The sequence below is a fragment of the Oncorhynchus tshawytscha genome, linkage group LG15, assembly GCF_018296145.1.
Source record: "Oncorhynchus tshawytscha isolate Ot180627B linkage group LG15, Otsh_v2.0, whole genome shotgun sequence".
NCBI classification, from domain to species: Eukaryota; Metazoa; Chordata; class Actinopteri; order Salmoniformes; family Salmonidae; genus Oncorhynchus; species Oncorhynchus tshawytscha.
In genome coordinates, this window is record NC_056443.1 from 26,265,914 (window position 1) to 26,285,067 (window position 19,154).

Genomic DNA, 19,154 nt, shown 5'->3' on the forward strand with positions numbered 1-19,154 from the left:
TGCTGGCCCAATGCTCTAACCACTAGGATACCTGCTGGCCCAAAGTAAGGCTACACAAAGTTATTACATAATGAGCTGTTTGGAAGGCTTTGTATCTAACTAAGGTTTCATGGTTGATGTTGGAAGATGTACTAACTGCATTCAATTGAATTCCTGGATTCTAGTGCTGGGTCTTCCAAAACATTGCCTCAGAGGCCCCACAATTCTTTGTTTCTCTGACAAACAAACATGAAGCTTTTAAAGTTAGCATTCGTTATCAGAAAGCCTTTATTGTCAAGACCATCCTTATTAAAAAGTCATCCTCTTTAGCAATTCATTAAGAAAATATTTCACAGTATTCAATTAAATTCATAACTCAAACCTCATTAGTGTGCCCATCAACTCTACTTTCTTAAAGGCCATTGGTTACTTGAAAAAGACGTTCAGCAGGTCTATGTTCATCACAAGTTTCCCACTGTATTTATTTGTAATATTGCTTCATGCAATAAAATTACATGGATGAATGATATAAAGTTAATGAATAAGATGTTTGGCACATATTGTAAAGCTTAAGAACATTAACTTTCACCAACAAATATACTTGACTATGTAAAGAACAATCTCAGCTAAAGCGCCACACATACAAACCAATTCTATATATTTATTTTATTAACTTTTTTTCCGCTTTCAGGCCCACGGGAAGGGGTGGTACGGGGATCTCTGGATGTTGTTGGGGGATGGGGGGACTGATGGGAGGCATGCTTTCTTCGGGAGGAGGGCTAGATGGGATGGGTGGCATGCTTTCTTCAGGAGGAGGGCTAGATGGGATGGGAGGCATGCTTTCTTCGGGAGGAGGGCTAGATGGGATGGGAGACATGCTTTCTTCGGGAGGAGGGCTAGATGGGATGGGAGACATGCTTTCTTCAGGAGGAGGGCTAGATGGGATGGGAGGCATGCTTTCTTCAGGAGGAGGGCTAGATGGGTTGGGAGGCATGCTTTCTTTGGGAGGAGGGCTAGATGGGATGGGAGGCATGCTTTCTTCGGGAGGAGGGCTAGATGGGATGGGAGGCATGCTTTCTTCGGGAGGAGGGCTAGATGGGATGGGAGGCATGCTTTCTTCGGGAGAAGGGCTAGATGGGATGGGAGGCATGCTTTCTTCGGGAGAAGGGCTAGATGGGATGGGAGGCATGCTTTCTTCAGGAGGAGGGCTAGATGGGATGGGAGGCATGCTTTCTTCAGGAGGAGGGCTAGATGGGATGGGTGGCATGCTTTCTTCAGGAAGAGGGCTAGATGGGATGGGAGGCATGCTTTCTTCAGGAGGGCTAGATGGGATGGGTGGCATGCTTTCTTCAGGAGGAGGGCTAGATGGGATGGGTGGCATGCTTTCTTCAGGAGGAGGGCTAGATGGAATGGGAGGCATGCTTTCTTCGGGAGGAGGGCTAGATGGGATGGGAGGCATGCTTTCTTCAGGAGGAGGGCTAGATGGGGTGGGAGGCATGGTTTCTGAGTGGGGAGGGAGAATGCGGGCAGGTGGGTGGAGACTAAGGGGGGGGAATGGGTTGGGGTTGTCTTTGTATGGATTTCTTTGATTGTTTTTTTGTATCTGACCCCCTCCAGAACAAAAATGGACAAAAAGAAATAAAAAAGTCACAAAAATAATTTGCTTCTGAAGAGCAAAAAAGGTCTGTTTGAATCTTTGCAATATACAGTGTATTGAACATCAAGAATATAGTTCTTCTTCCATGCTCTTTTTCACAATACATATACACAGCTCAGTCCGCCGATATATTATTTCAGTTACCCACACGCGCTGTAGGTATGAATTTCAAAAGCTCTGGCTCTTGTAGTCTCCTTTGCTCCCTCTATGTAAAAACAATAGCAGAAGTATTGATTCATTCAAAAGTGAATGTGTACATTGTCGGCACTATGTCAACATAACAATGGAAGCTCTTTTGGTAAAAGAGAGCATGGGTTCATCCCAAAGGACACCTCATTCTCTACATAGGCCCTGGTCTAAAGTAGTGCACTAGTTAAGCAATAGGGTGTCATTTCAGATACAGCCCAGCTCATTTTAAGGGCTGCTGAGGATCTCCACTTGTGGTTAAAAAACATACTGATCATCGGGGACAGTGCTGGAAAGAGAATCAAGATCGAACAGACGGTGGTGGCTGATATTGCTACAGATGTAGGATCTTAATTTGAGCCAGTGTGCTGCAGCAGGAAAATAATCCTGCATCAACAGGATTAATTAATGTTGGTCACAGATCTAGAACCAGGCTACAAACAGAACCAGGCTAAACATCTAGCAGCATTGCCACTTCTTTGCCCGCCCCCCTAAAACTGGGAGGTCTCGGTGAAGGAGATGGCGTCGGTTTTGTCGACGGTGAAGCCGCCGTTGACGTAGGACTTCTTCTCACACTCCTCGTTGTCCAGCGTGGTCCCCAGGGCGAAGGGGTTAGTCACGTCCGAGGTGCCGTCCATCCTCTCCAGCTCCCGCCTGGACAGCTTCTGAACGATGCCGGCTCCGTAAGCATCTCCCAGCACGTTGATCATGGTGCGGAAGCGGTCTCTGAAATGGCGAGTGAACATTGTCCGTTGATAATCAGTTAAAGATACTGTAGACTTTGCAATACGACGTCATCCTACACTGCAGGTAAACTTCCAGTTTACAGTCATCAACAACAACAAAACGTAACCTGCCAAGACCGTCCCTACAGGGCATTGTTTAAGGGATGGCACAAATTGGGAAGAGAAAGTAGTGGTAGTCTTGGCAGATTTATGTTTTTGTTGTCTTCACTGTGTATGGTGATGTTATATTGCTGAGTCTACCTTTAAAACGTCACACCATTGGATTAATCACTAAAACAATATTTTCTCTTGACAATATTTCACTCAACAAGGTATTACTCACAGCAGCCAATCCACAGCAATAATTAAAGTGACATCATTTGCAGGTAGTCCAACGGCAGTCAGCACAATCACCATGGTAACAAAACCAGCGTTAGGTACACCGGCAGCTCCGACGCTGGCTACTGTTGCTGTTACACTAAAATCAGAGGAAACAGTCAATTACCCTCATTACAATTTTAATTATTTTATATTATTAGGTCAGTAACTTGATGCTTGATACATGATACTAACATACATACTGCCATGACATATTTCAACTGATTATGATTGAGCTTCCAGTGTGAAGTCTGTTTTGTCACGCACAAATACATTTTTCCTTACATCACTCGGTGGCGTACCCATTCTGAAGTCTGAGGCCGCCAAAGACTTTCCGTCTGGTTAGAAATATGCCATGACACTTTCACCTGCCCAAAATGAGTACATCGAATACACAATCCCCTGTCAACCCAAGGTGTTGGGGACTTGCCTGATAGTGACAATCTGACCCACGTCAAGATCATAGTCGTTGATCTGGGCAATGAAGATGGCAGCGACAGCCTCGTAGAGAGCTGTACCGTCCATGTTGATGGTGGCGCCCACAGGCAACACGAAGCGGGTGATCCTCTTGTCGATCCGGAGGTTCTCTTCGGCACAGCGGAAGGTGACAGGCAGGGTGGCAGAGCTAGAGGGAGGTAGCATTTAGGTTAAAGAAGGATGGATGGATAATTGGACAGGTAGGTGGATAATTGGATAGATGGATGGAAGAACAGACAGATGGATGGATTGGATAAATAGATGTATTAAATTAATGGATAAATAAATAGATATGTCAGCGTTTACTGCTATGCTTTGCTATATACAACATATTGTATGATCCCCAATAGTGACCGAGGCTTACCTGGAAGAGATCATGAGAGCAGTGACCAGTGCCTGAGCCATCCCCAAGGCAAAGGTATACGGGTTCTTCCTCACAATGACAAAGTAGATCAGCGGCAGAAAAACAATAGAATGGATAGCTAGGCTGAGGAGAAAAGTAAAACATTACAAAAAAGTGTTTGATTTTGGCTCACTGTAAGAAATAGCTGACTAATCTCTGGGGGTTAACTAGGGCTCTTCTCCAGGTTATAATAAAAGAATAAACAGGGCTGGGTATCAAAAGGCACCCTGTTCCCTTTATAGTCCACTACTCTTTGACCGTGGCACATAGGCCTCTGGTCAACAGTAGTGCACTATATAGGGAACAGAGTGCTATTTAGGACACACAGGACAGCGTTCCCCCCCCCCCACTAGACTCTGGAGAATAATTTTCCTGTTCACGCAGAAGCATAATTCTGTCTGGAAAATTAACGGTTGGACAGGTGTTCGCTAAAGGCCTCATTATCACATCTGCAGGTTAAGCAGTTTTAAATGTCCTTGGTTCTTATCTGTGCCAGGACAGAGATGACATTTTACAGTATCTTTACAAGAATACTGGACCCTAATGCCAGCTATAAATCTACTGTTAGGAGTTGTATGAATAAATGACTAAACAATATCCCCATTTAAAATAGAACTGTAACTAAGTAAACTTATACTCTGTTTTATTATATCTGATTAACAATATGAATTCATAAGTGAGGGATTGTGGAGCCTGAAACAGGGGGTAATAAAATAAAATGAATACCATTCCAGCCAGGTTGGAGAAGATTGGAAGTGGGTTTTTTTAAAAGTAAGCAGAAAGGGTAATTAACCTATGGTTGAATCGACTCAACTTAGCACTGGAATGTTCAGATAAAGACATAGTGTGTTTTCTTAGGTTTTGCATTAGCTGGAACTGTCAGCTAAGTGGTGATGGATAATGGTGAGGGATCAAGAGTTAATTCAGTTATATTGTGTGTCATGCATGTGCGCTAGTAGGTCGGAATTAACTTTTAAACCTGCTTTGTCTTGGTCGAGAGGAGGAGATTCATTCTAGAACCAATGACGTCATATTTTGTATATAAACTGTTGTTCGTGGTTACATGGCAGCGCGCTCCGAGAATAAATACTATTATCTAATTTTGATAAGACTGGTCTCCGTCTATTTTATGCAAATAAGAATCTTACAAATTCTCATAAAATAGACTAAGTGAATTCAATTAATGAAAACATATTGGAATAATGAAATTATACCAACATCTACCAATGTTGTGGAGAGAGAGAATGCTGGTTTAGGCTCACCCACTCAAAACTGTCACCATGTACATGCCCAACTTCCTGAAGATCTCCCAGTCTTCTACCTCGATGATCTTGGCAGCAATGAGGAAGAGTATCCCCACTGGCATATAGCTGTAATAATAACAATGGTTATGTTAATGATATCCACATTTCCACCATCACCTCCTCCACTGGATTAGCATTGAATACTACAGTACATTCATATAATAGCATAGAAAATAGATCATGTGAACTACAAGATTCTAAACATTTGTAGTGTAGCTAAGTGAGATGGAGGGTGAATTTTTAAGAAAAAAAAAGTGTATTAGTAAAGATAGCCTGTAGACTACACTGTACTTATGCCGCGTTCACATGCTAGTCGAAACTAGAAAACACTGGCTGTGTTTCAACCAGTTCGCAAATCGGAAATGTCCAAGTTCCGACTAGCACGTGAACTCAGCAATACATACCATATGATAATCTGGACTAGCCTCGTGGTGGCCTGTATTTACATACCACATGATAAACTGAACTAGCCTCGTGGTGGCCTGTAGTTACATACCACATGATAATCTGAACTAGCCTCATGGTGGCCTGTAGTTACATACCACATGATAATCTGAACTAGCCTCATGGTGGTTTGTAGTTACATACCACATGATAATCTGAACTAGCCTCATGGTGGCCTGTAGTTACATACCACATGATAATCTGAACTAGCCTCATGGTGGCCTGTAGTTACATACCACATGATAATCTGAACTAGCCTCATGGTGGCCTGTAGTTACATACCACATGATAATCTGAACTAGCCTCATGGTGGCCTGTAGTTACATACCACATGATAATCTGAACTAGCCTCAGGGTGGCCTGTAGTTACATACCACATGATAATCTGAACTAGCCTCAGGGTGGCCTGTAGTTACATACCACATGATAATCTGAACTAGCCTCATGGTGGTTTGTAGTTACATACCACATGATAATCTGAACTAGCCTCATGGTGGCCTGTAGTTACATACCACATGATAATCTGAACTAGCCTCATGGTGGCCTGTAGTTACATACCACATGATAATCTGAACTAGCCTCATGGTGGCTTGTAGTTACATACCACATGATAATCTGAACTAGCCTCATGGTGGCCTGTAGTTACATACCACATGATAATCTGAACTAGCCTCATGGTGGCCTGTAGTTACATACCACATGATAATCTGAACTAGCCTCATGGTGGCCTGTAGTTACATACCACATGATAATCTGAACAAGCCTCATGGTGGCCTGTAGTTACATACCACATGATAATCTGAACTAGCCTCATGGTGGCCTGTAGTTACATACCACATGATAATCTGAACTAGCCTCATGGTGGCCTGTAGTTACATACCACATGATAATCTGAACTAGCCTCATGGTGGCCTGTAGTTACATACCACATGATAATCTGAACTAGCCTCATGGTGGCCTGTAGTTACATACCACATGATAATCTGAACTAGCCTCATGGTGGCCTGTAGTTACATACCACATGATAATCTGAACTAGCCTCATGGTGGCCTGTAGTTACATACCACATGATAATCTGAACTAGCCTCATGGTGGCCTGTAGTTACATACCACATGATAATCTGAACTAGCCTCATGGTGGCCTGTAGTTACATACCACATGATAATCTGAACAAGCCTCATGGTGGCTTGTAGTTACATACCACATGATAATCTGAACTAGCCTCATGGTGGCCTGTAGTTACATACCACATGATAATCTGAACTAGCCTCATGGTGGCCTGTAGTTACATACCACATGATAATCTGAACTAGCCTCATGGTGGCCTCATTTAAAGCATCAAAGAACTCCAGCAGGATGCGTCCCCTTTCACCCATCTTGCCGATGACGAGGCCAAACGCCACACAGAACACGATGAGGCCCAGCACGTTGAGCCCATCAGAATATGACCCAACTATTATATAGTCCTTGGTGATGTTCTACAGAGAGGAGAAATAATGACATGGACACATTTTCATACCACAAAAGATTGTGATTGGACAGATAGCCATCGGATGAACTCTAAACAAGTAAGAAAAGAAGACCGGGCTTGCCAGCTTCGATCCTATCAAGTCACAGCTCTTGACACACAGGCGGATAAACAGTAACACCTACCTCTGGGGGGAAAATGGTTGCCATGACAGTGGTAGAGAGTGGAGGGAACATTGTGCTTGTAGTGTTCTCCTTCACTTTAGAGGGTTCCAACTCTTTGCGCGTTGTCTTGTACTGGTTGAATTAAAATAGTAACATTTGACATGGTTACATTTGAATGTAGATCATGTTTTGTCCTCGAAGAGCAGTGATTGTATAGCCTGCCCCAAGATTTGTTTGTGCCGTCTTGACAATTCTCATCAGAGTTGACAAGGCAGCATAAACAGATCTGGGAACAGGCTAGTGACCGTAAGCTTGAATGTACAAATCAGACAAAGACTCGTACCTGTTGGAAACAAGCCTGCACTATGTTTTCAGGAAACATGTTTCTGTGGATCGAATAGGACAAATGTTGAGATGACAACAATGTGAGCCAAATGTTATTCACTGCATCTCTGACTGATGTAGAATGGGCATTTTATAGAAATTCTATCAAATTAAATATCATATTCATTTATTTAACTGCTAAATTGGTTTGGTTCGGCCACCCCTCCCTCAAACTAACTTTGCCACCGCTGCTGAAAATAATTATAGGGGAAACACTAGAAGCTGTCACCTGACAAGATCCAGTAGTGTGTCGACGGTGTTGACGTTTTGTGTGATCTCTGTCCTGTCGATGTTTTCTGCCTTCTGAGAGACACCAGGTTTGATGGTTATCACCAAAGCAATACCTGAAAAACATGTTCCCCATCATTCAATAGTCAAATGTCATTCAAAGGGAGTGAGACCAGGCGCTTTTAACTCACCCAAAATGACTGCAATGATGGTGGTGGTTAAGTAATAAACCACAGCCCTCAAACCTATCTTTCCGGAAACATCCGAATCCAGGGCGGCCACTCCTGTGAACACAAACAAGACCTGTTCACCCAAAGGAAGCATGTCTGTCAACAAGTCCTCTCAATGACTAGGACTATTTTAGTAGTCTTTGACTAAGATATCTGTACGCATTCTCTGATGGCCCCCTTCATTAAACATAGTGCAGAGTGACTGAAATAGAGCTGTTGAGATACAATTCATCCCAAGTTACCTGTTATCATGCTGGAGATGATGAGGGGCAGGATGACCAGCTTGAGCATCCGCATCAGGATATCTCCCGGGAATCCAAAATACTGCTTATCGAGGTGGGAAAGGGAGGCATAGTCCCTAACCAACACACCAAGGCCTATCCCTGAGAGAATGAGACAGAGAGAGAGAGTTGAACAAGGTTAGTTTACGAAGGTTAGTTCAGTTCAAGTTTAGTTCTCAGTTCCCACACTACCCATTCACTGAATATGAAGGATTTTCACTGTGGAAATGTAGTGGGAGAGAGGGAGATATAATGATGACAAAAGAAACATTGGTGTTTGACCTGCATGCCATGTCAAATTAAAATGTAAGCATCGCTATTATTTAAGAGCTGCAAAGTAGGCTACCACAGTATTATGACTATGTGACTTTCTCGTTTTTAGTTTATGGGCAAGGTGTTACATAACTTTTGCTTTGCACAGGGTTTCATGACATGGGTTTAAGGTTGTGACATTGAGAAATACACTGTATGTAACGTTTATGGGGTGGAGAGGGGGGGAGGTTCGCCCATAAACGTTACGCTGATCCACTTCCATCCTCCCCACCCCGTGTGTCATCAACCACTACAAGCCACCATAAAACAAACCTGTGAAAGGTTGGGAAATGTGGTGACACAGCGAATTGTAACTCAATAGGTTACATCATTCCTAATTCAAAATAAACCCTCTCATGATATACTGTACAGAAGTTGTTCCACACCGGTGGTGGCTGTGGTAGTAAAAAAACAAAAATGTTATTTATTTATTTTACCAGGTAAGTTGAGAATGGTGGTGGTGATTGTGGTAATGGTAGCAAGGTTGTAAGGGCTCCATAAGAACCGCCCTTAGCTGTGGTATATTGGCCATATACCACACCTCCTCAGGCCTTATTGCTAAAGTAATTACCATTTTGTGATGCAATTTCTATCTGGTAATTTATGTAAAATAACGTGATTCCTTCAAAATGGTGAATCACAATCTCCACGCAGTTTTCATGGTTTCATTAAAAAGATGAGTCAGCACATTTATTGAGATCTGGGTCTGTATTCACAGAGTATGTGTGCTAGGATCAGTTTTGTATTTTAGATAATAATAAATAAGAGTATATGGATATGGAGGGGACCTGATCCTAGATCAGCACTCCTAGTCAGACTATTTATGAATACAGGGCCTATGGAGAGTAAAATCTTGCAGCATGCCACAATAGGACAGTTATTGGCATATTGGCAAAGCTAAATTACTTATGTTATGAATTAAACATACAAGACGACGTCCAACAATCCCGCCCATGTAATAACTTAAGTACAGAACTGGCATGGAAGGGCTGCCATGCTACTAGAGAGTAAGCTAGGCCAGCAACAGAGGCCACATGGTGTAGTAGTGAACTTTTATGTGCACTGTAAAGCCATTACCGTGATTTTGACAGTAGCTTACAGGCAGCTCTGTGGCAAGTAAAATTATGTATTTCATATTACAATACACCTACTGTAATACAAATATGGTATTGAAGCAAGTACTGTGTAAATGCTACTGTAATCAGAATGAATGGATTAATTAATGAAATTCATTGAGGAGAGCGGTTTGTATTTCACAGTATTTTACTGTAATTATATGGGATTAGTGCAAGCAGGTTGGCTGCTCAGCAACCTGGTCTCAGAGCATTTTGTATCATTCTGTACGTAAATCCGGGACACTCCATTTAGTATGATATGTTACGTTTTGTATGGTATGCATTCATTTGTGGAAGTCCATCACCCATTTCGTATTATATATATATGTTAAGAACTACAATTCATATTATTTGTTAAAGATTTGTAAAATGTACAATGTGTTACAAATTTGCAAATATATGATATGTTATGCATTAGGTTAGGGGAAGGGTTAGCTAACATGCTAAGTATACTGAACAAAAATAAACACAACCAGCAACAATTTCACTGAGTTACACTTCATATAAGGAAATCAGTCAATTGAAATAGATTCATTATGCCCTAATCTATGGATTTCACATGACTGGGCAGGGGCGAAGCCATGGGTTGGCCTGGGCATATGCCCTCCCACTGGGGAGCCAGGCCCAGCCAAACAGAATTAGTTTTTCCCCACAAAATGGCTTTATTACAGACAGAAATACTCCTCAGTTTCATTAGCTGTCCATAATGATCTCAGACAATCTCGCAGGTTAAGAAGCCAGATGTGGCGGTACTGGGCTAGCATGGTTGCATGTGGTCTGCGGTTGTGAAGCCGGTTGGACGTACTGCCAAATTCTCTAAGACAACGGTGGAGGTGGCTTTTGATAGAAAAATGAACATTACATTCTCTGGCAACAGCTCTGGTGGACATTCCTGCAGTCAGCATGCCAATTGTACTCTCCCTCAAAACTTGGCCTTTTATTGTCCCCAGCACAAGGTGCACCTGTGTAATGATCATGCTGTTTAATCAGCTTCTTGATATGCCACACCTGTCAGGTGGATGGATTATCTTGGCAAAGGAGAAATGCTCACAAACAGGGATGTAAACAAATTAGTGCACAAAATTTTAGATAAATAAGCTTTTTGTGCATGTGGAACATTTATGGGATCTTTTATTTCAGCTCATGAAACATGGGACCAACACTTTACATGTTGCGTTTATATTTTTGTTCAGTATAGTTGCAAAGTAGCTAAAAAGTATTAAATAGTTGAAAAGTTGCTAATTAGCTCAAATTATAAAGTTGTCCATGATGAGATTTGAAAATAGCTCAAACATATCACGCAAAAGTCTAACAACCTGAAGGTTGCGAGTTCGTATCTCATCATGGACAACTTTATAATTTTATCATGCTTGACGTTTGCATTATACGCCCATCCTTCCACCCCGACCAACCACCCTCCTTTCGTTTTTGCCTTTTGGTAGCCATCTGTGTTATATAACTATACAAAAACGTAACATATGGAGTGTCTCGAATTTACGTACAGAATAATAAGAAATGCTCTGAGACCAGGCTGGACTGCTAGGTAAAGTGCTTCCAATCATTGCAGCATATTAGTAAATATTTGCACTTCTAGAGGCGTTACAAAGGCTTCCAAACAAGCAGCAACTACATGGCAAAACAGACCAAAAGGAAATGACAAAAATGCTCATTTAAAATGCCATGCACCCACTAGGGATCAAAAGGTTTTTGGCACTCCAACAATAGGGTACGGTACTGTTTTCTGTGGAGTGGAATTACAGTGCCATTCGAAATACAGCAATTATTTTACTGTTAATAATACAAATAATTACCATTAGTTTTCCATTACAGTGTGACATCTGATGGCAGAACTGTGTGTCTGTTTAAGGCATTACATGGCAAACCAACCAAATTACAGACTGACAGAGTGCCCATCTCAGTATGTAATCCAAATGAGTTGTTGACTCTCTGTGGTCACTCAAGATTCCATGACACTTTCTAAAGAATAGAGTTGTTAATGTAAGTAATATTCTGCAATTTTGAGGATGAAATTCATTAACAATCAAGGTTCAATCAGAACACTCAATCTTAGGCGAAGGAGGTGCTAATGAACATTGTTCAGTGCCTCTGTTCAGTGTCTTCCAAATTTAATGGTATTGTGAACTTCCATAGTTTCCCGATGTAGAGCTCAGAAAAAGTTGGTTGGTGGCACTACGCCATGACAACTTGTGTGTAGTACACGTTTCGTCGTGTATACCTAAAAATAGGTGTTGTTCATACTGTCTTCACGTGGAACTGCACCTGGTGTTTGGGAAAGACTGAAACCTCCTGCTCCGACTGAGGGGGACGAAGAACAAGGTGCGCTGCCTATGGACTGTGCCGTCTCTGATCCGGTCCAGACCCATGATTACTGTGCAGTCCCAGAACCCGCAGCCCTGGAAATGGCCCTAATGGCAAACCATGAGCACGTAAGAGAAATTGAGGAGCTTTGAGCCAAGCTGGAGAAACTGATCACCCAACGCGGCTTTGGTCTACAGCGATTAGCTGTTTCTGACGTAATGATTTATTATTATCCAGCATTACTATTGCTTATTATTTACTATTAATTATATTATCCTAAAGTCCATCTTAACTTTAAGTACATGTTCATTGTTATTTAAAATGAGGCTAGCATATATTAGCCTAAGTAGGCACATAGGATGTATATTGTCTTTACATTAGTTTTCAGTTAACCCCCAAAAATGCTCCCAGGTCGTTGCTTCAAATAAGATTTGGTTCTTAGTCCACATTCCAGATTAAATAACGGAACATTTAAAACAAATTCGCTGCTGTGAATTACAGTACGAATTGCAGTAACAAGAAAACAGGCTACAATAGCAGCTAGGTCATGTCTAGTGCTAGGGCTTAGAGAAGATAGGCAATAACAGTAATGAGCTTTTTTCGTATTCAAATGCTCTGTGTTCATTTTTAGATTTGCAAACTACACCCACCTGATGGCCTTCTGGCACTTGATTGAGCGGGCAGCAGAGACCACGTTTATAAGAATCACAAGCACCAATCCATCTGAAACAATTGTTACTCGAAGAAAACCGGGAAGGGACAACTTCATTAAATACTTAAAGAGTACATTATATGATCTTACTGTAATTGTTAAACATGATTTACTTTTTGTTGTGAACCGAATATAAGGACTATTGTACTAAAATGGGTTTCTTCTTGTTTATGACTCATCTGTCTCTGGGTCTGAAGCAGAAGGATTTAGCCCATCGGTTCAGCATTCACCAATCCACAGTGAGCCGGATTATCATCTCTTGGGCCAACTTCCTCTACTGTCTGCTTGGATCAGCACGGATATGGATCCAAGGAAACCATCAAAGCCCACCTGCCACCGGAGTTCAAGGACTATCCAGACACCCAGGTAGTGATTGACTGCACTGAACTCCAATGCTAGACACCATCTTCACTACTACTGCAGTGAGGTGTTTTCTTCCTACAAGTTACACTGTACCTTTAAGGGCATGTTGGGAATGTCACCACATGGAGCTGTCACTTTTGTGTCATCGTTGTATGCTGGATCTGTGAGTGACAAGGATATCTTCAAGTAGTCTGGAATTATTTCCTTATTCACCCCGGACATGGCCTTTATGGTGGATAAGGGCTTTCTCGTAGATGACATTGTTCCGTGCAAGGTCTACCGACGAGCCTTTCTGTCGAGACGCACACAGATGCCAGCGGATGAGGTAAGAGAGACCCAATCCATTGCCAGGCTGAGAGTACATGTTGAAAGAATGATCCGCAGAGTAAAGGAGCACAAGCTGTTTGACACAAACCATCTCAGGCAGCATCAACCAATTACTTGCAGTGGCGTGCCTGTTGGTCAACTATCAAAACGGACCTTCAGTCAGAGCATGGGCCAAACCAGTGTAAATGAACATGTGTTAATTTGCTAGAAGCAAAATAATAATTTGTTAATCTACGACATGTATCAATCATTTGTGTTGTAGTGAATATCAGTTTGTGTGGAGCTTGTATTGGCTTTAATTAGGCAATGAGTAACAGGGGTGGAGGAAAGAAATCAAGTAAACACAGAATAGCCAGAATGCAATATTGAATACAATGTTAGAGATGTGTAATTGTTTAACTGAACCGTTGAACATTTGTAGAAATGTTTTTTTTTAAACAAATCTATTCTACTGTAGATTTCTTCACAAGAACATCTAACTTATTTTTCATAAAACCACTCAACTTGGCACCCATGCAGGGGATACATTCAGGTGCGAGATAGATACTTCTGCATGTAGTGGTAAAAATAGAAGTGGTCAACCTTCTCTCTTATAGTTTTTGAAACCTGTAGATCTTTAGAAATCCTTTCAACTAGGACGTCCTCCTGTGCACAGATGACAAAGTCACACCAGCTACAACCTGTGAGAAGGAATTGACCTTGCACCTGCCAGTAGTAAGCATGAGATCTCTTCAACTTCAGCTCTCCATTCTGTATCTTCAGGTAAGGGCAGTCAACATAACTTGGTACATTTGGACACTTGACCTCTAAGAGTCCAAAGTGTGGTCTCACACTGGGATCAAATATGATTCCATCTGGAGAGGATCCTAACCACAGAGCATCTGGGTGCACTACGAAGCCACACGGAAAGAAGTTAACATTCTTCAGTGTGGGCTCCATGGCTAGCCCCCTCTTCATCTCCATGGTCTGCATACCAGATCCCTTGAACATCCGCTCAGCTAGGTGGTCAGCTGAGGTCTCTCCCCGGACATGGCAAACCTTTCGGAAACGAGAGGATGTTATTCTCATTTTCCTGAGCTGATGCCATTCCGGGCTACTGCTCTGCTCCCTTGTAGCAACCTCGACTTTGTGTGACATCTCGTAGGTTGTCTCTAATGCCTTGAGGTGGAACTGCTCCTGATGGCTAAGGACGTAAGCACACTGGGAAGACAGAAGCCTGTAGCCATCTAATGGAAGTTTTGGTGGAGAAGGGGCATCGGCAATCATCACAATTTCACAGGTCTTTGGCTGTGGAAGCTGATAGGACAGAACACTGCCGGCTTGCACTGGCCCAAAGGCGGACTCAACCAGGGGCACGTCAGCTGACATTTCCATTGTTGTCACAAGAGTGGCAGTAAGTGGAGAAAAGTTGTCATACGTTTCTGAGACGTGGAGAAGGTCCATGTCAGGCATGTATCCATTGAGCGCTTTGAGGAGAGAACTTCTGCAAAACATTTTAAAACCTTAACATCAGGTTGGAGAGATTCCTATGACAAAGACTCATGTAACTTTTCCATAAACAGCACAAGCCCAAAATATCAAATAAAATGAATGAAAATATACAGATTTATAGATTTCCCCCCAGTCTTTGTCATTACATCGTAGATGCCCTGTTTAGGCTTATCATCTGGATACAAAAACAATCACAAGAAAATGTTTTCTAAAACGTTTCCATTCTAGGAACCCCCAACTTAACTTATTCCATCAGCACACGAGTTAGTAGGTTTACGGAACTCTATCCCATCAAACCGGACCTGGCTTCACACCCTAATTAACAAGGATTTACTGTTACATAGGCTGAATACTTTTCAGGTGCATTTTTTAATGGATATTGATAGACTCACAAGTGTTCTTGGCTTGTGCCAACACTGTTCTGTGTCTGTGCTGCTTTGAACTGGTGGTGCAGCAAGAATGTTTAGTTGAGAGCAGTGTCTGGTAAAGAAGGGCCACCAGATGATTGCACATAGCACTTCCTGCAACACAGGAGCAGTGGCTTTGGACCACTATCACTGGTACTGAGTGCTTTAACACCATCTGTGAAGATAAGTGTGATGAAAGACTGAAGTGAGAAACAAGAATGATGCACCCCATAAATAACAATAACTAACTAGGGGCTCATTTTAACTATACAGGAATAGATTGTGTCTCAGTAACACAATACCAAACAATGCATCAACAGATCTTTACCAAATAACCTGTTAAATGGGCAATTCTAAATTGGGATTGGGACCCATCATTAATATCTATCTACCGATACGATTAAACGTTGACACTGTCTCCAACACATTTTGACCATGATGACAGTATCTCACAGGAGATGTTTAACAAGGTCCCTAGTAGCTATCTATAACCTTTCCCTGCTCTCATGCTGTGCAGCTTTTCACTCTTCCTCATGGACCTGTGACAGGCAGCCCCCACGGTGATCTCCCCTGTCAATGCATCTTTGTTAGATACTGTGTAGAAGACATGAATAAAAATTATTTTTTAGCTAGCAAGCATAACTTAAGCAAGCATAACTTAACCAAGCTAACGAAAATACACATTCTCAGGTAGATTCTGTCAACGTTACATCATTTTACGAAGTAACTAGCTAGCTACAGTTAATAGTTAAATCAGCTAGCTAATGATTGTAGCTAGCTGACGTTACATCTGTCACTGACTTGGTACTCACCTTCATAGTTGTCTATGTAGCTTCCTATATACATCTGGAATCCCTTTTCATTCTTGCTAGCTGGAGTCTCGGAGGCTGATTTAACAATTCGATGTACATCATTAATATTAATTTGAGGCAAGTCCCGAAGACACCTAGTAAAAAAACGGCGACATAGTGGTAGTAACGTTATATAGTCGATAACATCTAGACTGACCGGAAATCGCCACACCGGTAGAAAGTGTGTTCGATCATGGAATATGCATAAGGGCTATTGGCTCTACTAACTCTCCTCTCCATGGCAACTGTTACAATGTTATTGTAAATGAATGTTTTTTTCCAAGAAAGTAAAATAGGAATAGGTTATCTATTTGGTCAGGTTTATTGGTTTACATTCTGAAAATACCCACTGTGCACACCATGGTTGAATCAACGTTGTTCCCACGTAATTTCAATGAAATTACATTGAACCAACGTGGAATAGACGTTGAATTGACATATGTCCCCAGTGGCTAACTGCATAAGCAGAAATTGCATTATCCTTGTGGAGGGCCCTTCAAAAGCAGCATTTATAATTGAATTGTTTGACAGCCTTTAAAACACAATACTGCCACTGAGCCAAAGTCCATTTAGTCCATAAAATCATAAATGTCCAACCAAGCAAACACAACAAAATGGTTACAGGGCAGGACAATTCAGTGACAGGCCCTAAAAATCAGTGGGCTGTTTTTTCCAAAACAATGGGTCGCAGGCAGCGTCAGAAGGCAGTGTGAAATTGTGCGGTACGGTGGGCAGGACCAAGTTTGGGAAACCCTGCTATATGGAATCCTTGGTACGTCCCTACCTTAAACCCTAAACTTAACACCTATCCTTATCATAACCTCGGACGTCCCAAGGATTCAAAATTGCAAGGACTGATGCAGAATAACTGACTGACTGAAGGAGCCAGTGGAGTGGGTCAGTTCACTACAGTTCCGTTTGACTGGGGCAGTGAGACAGGCTCTGGGAGGCAGCACAGCATACAACAGTGCAGGGAACCCTGTCTCTGTAGGAGAGTGGGCATCAGCGTAGCAATGGCAGAGACTGCTGTGCACATCCATAAAATGAACAGTCACACAGAAACAAACATTATGACCAGCCACAGTCACACACACACACACACTGTTCGCATCCATCTTTGAACATCCTCACAGCTGCATGCACACACAGGTGCACACACACGCAGCATGCACAAGGCAACATTATGCACACACAACAAATACACCCATGCTTGCACATTACTACTCCCATAGGGCGGCGCATAGCATCGTCCGGGTTTGGCCGGGCTAGGCTGTCATTGTAAATAAGAATTTGTTCTTAACTGACTTGCCTAGTTAAAAAAAGGTTAAATCTTTTTTTTCTTTTCTTTTTTTTACAATTCTCATCAGCCAGTCACCCAGCCCTACACATCCTTATAGGACCAAGACAGGCTTCTGGATGACTCAAAGCCTGGACTGCAGCAGTGGAAAACATCAGGAGAGATTAAAATTGTGTCAAAATAGACAAAAGGAGAGAGGGAGTGGGAAAAGGGGGAGGGTGCACTGACAGAGCAAGGAGAGAGAGCGGAGACAGACAGGCAGCTACGCGGGAGTGTGTGACATCAAGCAGGGCTTCTTCACACTAAGCCGAGCGCAGACAATAGGGTTAGGGGGGCTTCACTTCCACTTACCTAACAACACCGACACAATGGTCGCAATCAGCAACCAGTTCCTCTTCAGTAAGCCTTTGAGGTCCCAGCCCCTGTGTTCTTTCATCTTGTCCACTGGCGGCAGCTTCCTTTAGCCCCCACAATAGATGGCACAATGGAAGTCGGACACAAAAGGATCCACGTATTGGGTGGCCAGCTGACAGATGTAAGCAGGCAGTAGAGGCTAGTAGCTGTATACGCTCCAGCTATAACTACCTAAACAGAAGATGCAGCTCTCCCGCGTGGCCGTCAGTTGTTTCTGATGGAGAGGGAGAAAAACCTCCTGCGTGTGTCGCTCTGTGTGTGTGTGTGAGACAGAAAGTATGCGTGACAGAGAATGAGATCGATCAGCAGGTTTTTACCCGTAAGGGTTACCTCCAACCCACCACCATTCCACACACACACCCCGTCCCTCCCTCACAGACACACGAAGGCTCCATTCCCAGAATACACTGCCACCTACTGTGTCTTTAGACACCTAATCATTACTCTAACACCGAAAGGCATTCTACAGGAATATATAACTTGTAAAAACACAAAACAACGAATTAACAGTTCTTTACAATTCCCAAGTTCATTATTTTACAATAAAAACAAACATTCTGTATTTCACAGGTATACTGTATACTGAAGAATGTTATGAAATGATAAGGACAGAAGAATGTTTAGAAATTGGTTATGTTCTAAATGTTTAATTAGAACAGCATTAACTAATCCAAATTACAGTTAATTTTATACAGAATTCTTAATGTTCAATACATTACATTTAATCATTCCAAAATGAATTATTAGAACTATAATATTTATCAAATCTATCAACAAAACTAATTAAAAAACCCAGAATGCATGTATTAAAATCCTATCACCCCATATAAACCTGGGTGCTAGTCTGTCCACTGTGGGGCTGTTGTGGAGTATGCTCTATTCGACTGAGTATGCTCCCCGCCTCACTACGGGAGAATCTGCTGCCTCCGATGCCTTCAGAGGAGTGACTTTCTGAGGAGGCGTTAGGCGACTGGCTGCCTGTGATCTTCACTTCAGTGGGGTTACTCATGGTCAGCGGAGGGCCGGAATATCAGTGGGGGTCTGCACAGTAGATAGTCTTCCATGGGACAGGACTGTGGAGGGGCTGTTTGCGGGGGTCTTCTCCCCCGCTGCGGTGTCCGTCAGGGACATTTGTCCAAATCTGCAGAACAAGCAACCATATCACACATAAAAGCAATCAATATGAATCCACAATAACAAATACGAAAAGCTGACAGTCAGCGGAGCAACCAGGTGC

At 42.4% G+C, this 19,154-nt stretch overlaps 2 protein-coding genes and 1 long non-coding RNA gene across 6 annotated transcripts; 1 reads left to right on the forward strand and 2 right to left on the reverse strand.

Annotated features, from left to right (window-relative positions):
• Window positions 1–243: 243 nt before the first annotated feature.
• Window positions 244–1,477, reverse strand: LOC121839404 (vegetative cell wall protein gp1-like). The gene is made up of 2 exons (XM_042298386.1): window positions 894–1,477; window positions 244–776 (listed from the first exon to the last, which is right to left on the reverse strand). Exons 1-2 carry the CDS (start codon window positions 1,475–1,477, stop codon window positions 641–643), a joined length of 720 nt encoding a protein of 239 aa, XP_042154320.1. The 3' UTR covers window positions 244–640.
• Window positions 984–18,274, reverse strand: LOC112214727 (excitatory amino acid transporter 3). 4 transcript variants are annotated; one of them, XM_024373700.2, is made up of 12 exons: window positions 17,855–18,269; window positions 8,271–8,411; window positions 7,990–8,082; window positions 7,800–7,914; window positions 7,530–7,572; window positions 7,208–7,318; window positions 6,848–7,032; window positions 5,068–5,175; window positions 3,767–3,889; window positions 3,356–3,550; window positions 2,891–3,025; window positions 984–2,548 (listed from the first exon to the last, which is right to left on the reverse strand). In XM_024373700.2, exons 1-12 carry the CDS (start codon window positions 17,937–17,939, stop codon window positions 2,314–2,316), a joined length of 1,569 nt encoding a protein of 522 aa, XP_024229468.1. In that variant the 5' UTR covers window positions 17,940–18,269; the 3' UTR covers window positions 984–2,313. The 4 variants fall into 4 exon arrangements, with proteins under 4 accessions (XP_024229468.1, XP_024229469.1, XP_024229471.1 ...); XM_024373701.2 differs by lacking the exon at window positions 17,855–18,269 and adding an exon at window positions 16,168–16,331; XM_024373703.2 differs by lacking the exon at window positions 17,855–18,269 and adding an exon at window positions 12,706–12,996.
• On the forward strand, window positions 11,795–15,283 carry LOC112214730. The gene is made up of 4 exons (XR_002948147.2): window positions 11,795–12,270; window positions 12,687–12,838; window positions 12,965–13,455; window positions 14,113–15,283. It is a non-coding gene; the product is annotated as an uncharacterized LOC112214730 (long non-coding RNA).
• Window positions 18,275–19,154: the final 880 nt, after the last annotated feature.